Source organism: Protomyctophum bolini (assembly GCF_963924005.1).
Source record: "Protomyctophum bolini genome assembly, chromosome: 10".
NCBI lineage: Eukaryota > Metazoa > Chordata > Actinopteri > Myctophiformes > Myctophidae > Protomyctophum > Protomyctophum bolini.
The window spans coordinates 35,275,315-35,280,269 of NC_137871.1; the positions used below are offsets into that span (position 1 = coordinate 35,275,315).

The 4,955-nt window shown below is 50.4% G+C and overlaps 1 protein-coding gene across 1 annotated transcript; it reads left to right on the plus strand.

Annotated features, from left to right (window-relative positions):
• The first annotated feature begins 471 nt into the window (after positions 1 to 471).
• On the plus strand, positions 472 to 4,681 carry adra2db (adrenergic, alpha-2D-, receptor b). Its single transcript, XM_080773982.1, has 3 exons — positions 472 to 1,507; positions 3,161 to 3,364; positions 3,694 to 4,681. The coding sequence occupies exons 1-3, from the start codon at positions 1,037 to 1,039 to the stop codon at positions 4,417 to 4,419; spliced, it is 1,401 nt and encodes a 466-aa protein (XP_080630108.1). The 5' UTR covers positions 472 to 1,036; the 3' UTR covers positions 4,420 to 4,681.
• The last annotated feature ends 274 nt before the right edge of the window (positions 4,682 to 4,955 follow it).

The following is a 4,955-nucleotide window of genomic DNA, read 5'->3' on the forward strand; positions in this document are numbered from 1 at the left end:
CGATGGCAGCGACCCATTTGGTTCACTTTGTACACTCTCACATTACATTAAAACTCAGCCTGCCTAAAGAAATATAGGTCTACACCAATAAAAATAAGAAAGAAAGAAAGAAAGAAAGAGAGTTCTTCAATCAATCAATCATGAGTTGAAATATAGTGAGCAATGTCATCTTTGCACACTGCAATCTTATAATACAAACAGCTTCCTTGCTTGAACTTGAGGAAACCATGGACACAGAGAACAGGAAAGAAAGGGGAGACTGAGTGAAGATAATCCACTGAAGAGACAGCAAGATGTGCCTGTTACAGCTGATGTCTTTCTGTCCCTCCTCTGTCCCTCCCATCTCACACACACACAGCACACACACACACAATGCCCCCCCCCCCCCCTCTCTCTCTCTTTCTCTCCCTCTCTCAAGTTTAGTCTGGGTTGGTTCTCACTCAGAATGATGTCACTCTCTCTCACTTCACGTTCACTCCTGCTGCATGCGCATACACATGATACATACATTCCTCCAGCAGTGTAGAGAGAAGTGCGTGCGTTTCCGAAGCGCGCATGTTTACAACTACAATGAATAATACGCACGGCGGAGGGATCGAGGAGGACTACCCGGGCTAAAGGACCGTCTCGATGCCCCGGACCCGCCGTTCTCTCCGGAGACAGAGAGACAGAGAGAGAGAGAGGCGCCTCTAACAAACACTTGGCTATCTCGTGAACTCTGGGATGTCCAAACTTATTGCTGGATATGTTCGGAATTACCTCGGCGCGCGTCGTCGGCCATTTGGAGACGAGCCGTTCTCAAGGGCAAACTTACGGAGGTAAAATGTTACAACATTACGCGTATAATAACAACAGCATGCCCACTGACCACACGCCTCGGCGCACGGCTTCTTCTTTCCGAGGGTTATTAACTGTTAACGAGGACGCGACGGGACTTCCCCAGCAGCAGACCCACGGCTTGGGAAGGACGTGGGCGACAGGACGGTAATTGGTATTATTATGACATGTGAGGACAGTGTAGTAGGATACGTTCACAATGGATCCTCCAACGCAGCTAAACAACCCGTCGATGGAACTAAACGTCTCCAAAGAGGAGAGCAGCAACACCAGCAACGCCACGGCGCTCGGCGCGCCGCTCCTCCTGCACGCCCCGCCGCACGGCGAGGCTGCCGCGGCGCTCATCGTGCTGGTGGTGGCCGTCATCATCTCCCTGACCATCGTGGGCAACGTGCTGGTGATCGTGGCCGTGCTGACCAGCCGGGCGCTCCGCGCGCCCCAGAACCTGTTCCTGGTGTCGCTGGCCTCCGCCGACATCCTCGTGGCGGCGCTGGTCATCCCCTTCTCGCTGGCCAACGAGGTGATGGGCTACTGGTTCTTCGGCAGCACGTGGTGCGCCTTCTACCTGGCGCTGGACGTTCTGTTCTGCACGTCCAGCATCGTGCACCTGTGCGCCATCAGCCTGGACCGCTACTGGTCCGTGACCAAGGCGGTCAGCTACAACCTCAAGGTATCCCTTTTTTTTTAACCTCCTTTATGATGATTTCCTGTTTTTTTGGCTATAAGTGTAAATTTGTATGTCTCGAAAATGATGAATTGAACATGGTGGACCCTCTTGTAAACAAGCGTATAGTGCTTTATTGGTCGTCCACTCACAGTTGACAGTTTTTGTATTGAGTTGTGCTTGAAATGTAGCCTACTGTAATTCTGCAAACTGTTAATAAATACTTCAATCAATCAATCAATATATACTACAATACATGTCATTTTTGAGGGGCGCCAGCCCCTCCTATATACAGCTTTTGTCCCCACACGTCTCATATTTGCGCTTACTTCGCACGGGTGTGATTCTTCTTGTGGAAAAGACTGAGACCCCCCTTGGTCAGGGGTTCATTTGAGGGACAGAAGTATATCGCTTGAGTGCACGCCGGGACAAGTGGGCTAGCAAATATTGCCTGGCGTCTCACATTTTGTTTAAAAAATGATAATGTTTGTCGGGTGGTATGGCTGACTTGGTACTGTATAGCCTAGCCTAGGGGATATTTATAATGTTATTTTAACAGGCTTAAAAACACATCTAGCAGGAAAAGAGACAATGAGAGAGTTTTACAACAGAAAGCCAACTATTAGGGGACAGACAATTAGGTCATTTGAACTCTGATGCCTGCCAATCACAATGTGGGACGCCTGAAAAGTATTGGAAATGAGAGGGACTGTCCCACGCAAAGGGGGACATCTGGTCCTGGACCCCCAAATTGACACTTATTTGCCCGCTGGCCGGACGCCCATTGGAAAAAGATATTCCAGGGACACCCTAGCTCACACCCCCCATAAGGGAAGATTCTTACGTCTCTGGCAGTGATTCTCAAAGTAATTTTAATTTCAAGGACCCCCAGTTTGACAGGCATTAGGCTACGGACCCCCATTTAATGGCATTTCTATATCTCTGGGTCTGGGACCCGCACTTTATATTGTAAAATCAATGTTAAATTTAACACTTCCATTTGTACAAGAGAGTGTACAAATGGAACCAAATGGACCCTTATGGGTCTGTAACTCTGAGAGTATACAACGGGTCCATTTGGTTCTATCTCTATCATTAAGCTGTAGACCCCCTGGAACTCCCTCGACCTGGGGGTCCCCGGGCCCCACTTTAAGAACCACTGCCCTTGGTTGTACGGCTGTACAGCCTGTAAATATGATAAGAGAGACTCTACGGCTGTGCCGTTTGTAAATTAGCTTAGAGAGAGACCCTACGAGTGTGCTGTGTGTGTGTGTGTGTGTGTGTGTGTGTGTGTGTGTGTGTGTGTGTGTGTGTGTGTGTGGAATGAGCTTCAAAATGTTCTTTCTTGCCTTGATCTCTTTTCTTCCCATTCTTTGTTTTCTTGGGGAAAACACAATGGGAACTACCGGTATGCACAAAAACGAATTTCACCCACTTTTTACTTGTCAAACTGTGATGTGACTATAGGGACGGCTCTGGGGGGCGGGGGCCCTCCCCAGAAACCCAATTGACTAGAAGTCAACCAAACTTCATTAGCCCCCACTCTAAACTGTTAATACATACTTCAATCAATCAATATACTCCCCAGAAACCCAATTGACTGACTTCTATGTAAACCAAACTTCATTAGCCCCATTGATTGTGACTGTGATTCTGCAGCGCACGCCACGGCGCATCAAGTCCATGATCGGCGTGGTGTGGCTGATCTCGGCGGTCATCTCCTTCCCGCCGCTGCTCATGACCAAACACGACGAGAGGGAATGCCTGCTCAACGACGAGACCTGGTACATCCTGAGCTCCTCCCTCTTCTCCTTCTTCGCACCGGGCCTCATCATGATCCTGGTCTACTGCAAGATCTACAAGGTAGGGATGTTCTGCTTCTGGTCCATATAGCCTTAATAAGATCTACAAGGTAGGATCTGGTCCATAGCCTTAATAAGGACTTCTCCTTAAGGCTATACGTTACTTCCTGTCCTTTCCGTCGCCACATGGAGACCGCACAGCCTGGCGACTTCTGCAAAAATAAAAAGAACGATTTCGCTACTCACCAATACAAAGACGGTTTGCACTCCGAGTCCCCCACGCCAGAAAAAGCAGATATTGTCAATAGAAAATCCCATTGAGATGATTTTTCCTTCCGGTGAAATTCCTTTTTCTGACCAAAAAGTGCATTTTATGTCCCCACTACTAAGGTGGCCAAGCAGCGCTCCTCCACCGTGTTCGTGGCCAAGAACGGCCTGGAGCGCCAGCCGTCGCAGTCGGAGACGTGCTTCGTGCGGAAGGCGGTGGAGGTGGAGGAGGAGAGCCCGTGCAGCAGCCAGAGCTCCGGCAGCAACACCGCCAACAACCAGCGGAGGCACCGCGACGAGGAGGAGGAGCTGGACGACATCGACCTGGAGGAGAGCTGCTGCCCGCCGCCGGACGGCAGGAAGCTCCGGAGCCACCGCTTCGGCACCAAGCGGAGGAAGGTGGAGGGCTCCACCTGCTGCCCCCCGGGGGGCTCCGCCCTGGGCCCGCCGCTGCCCAACTGCCGCCTGTCCTGGGCCTCGGCGCGCGCCTCGCACCTCTTCGCCGACACCACCCGGCCGCCGCAGCCCAGCCCGGCGACGGCGCGCCTGCACCTGCCCATGACGGCGGCCAACAAGAGCAAGGTGGCCCAGATGCGCGAGAAGCGCTTCACGTTCGTGCTGGCGGTGGTCATGGGCGTGTTCGTGGTGTGCTGGTTCCCCTTCTTCTTCACGTACAGTCTGCACGCCGTCTGCCGGGAGAGCTGCTACATCCCCGGGGCGCTGTTCAACGTCTTCTTCTGGATCGGATACTGTAACAGCTCCGTGAACCCTATCATATACACCATCTTTAACAGGGATTTCAGGAAGGCCTTCAAGAAGATCATATGCAGGACGCGTAAACGCACGTAAGCCAAAGCGCATGGACGCAGCGAAATGGGCTTATTATAACAACAGGACAATTCTCTGTTATTCAGGATGGAATTAAGGAATTACTATTCTGCATTGCCTTTCTTTAAGGCTGTAGACATGGGCCTATTGTAGGCCTGCGTATGGACGCGAAAGTGAATGTATTCAATGTAATTAGTATGGTAGCCTATAGAAGCCTATAAAATAACTCTAGTGTTGTGCACAGATGTTTAAATGTTTTGTGAACTGTAAAAAAGAGGAAAAAAAGTAAGTATTAAAAAGGCAAATGTGTTTTGACGTCTTCAAAACGGTGAGCTGGTTTCGTATATGACTTTAGACCAGGGGGTTCCCAAACTGTGGTACGTGCACCCCTTGTGGTGCGCGAACGCCCTCTAGGGGGTGCGTGAGCGTGACATGAAAAGGGTCATGGCGGTTTTATGGTGTTATTTAGCACAAACTGCAAAATCCGGTAAACCACTGTTGTAAGGAGATGTATACAGCAGCTGCATGTCTCTCAGTGCATTTGCCATAATCATATT

Bases quoted from the DNA above. Each gene is read 5' to 3' on its own strand.
- adra2db (XM_080773982.1), top strand. From the start codon at position 1,037: ATGGATCCTCCAACGCAGCTAAACAACCCGTCGATGGAACTAAACGTC. The intron at 1,508-3,160 runs GTATCCCTTTTT...GTGATTCTGCAG, and splicing joins CGGTCAGCTACAACCTCAAG to CGCACGCCACGGCGCATCAA. The intron at 3,365-3,693 runs GTAGGGATGTTC...CCCACTACTAAG, and splicing joins TCTACTGCAAGATCTACAAG to GTGGCCAAGCAGCGCTCCTC.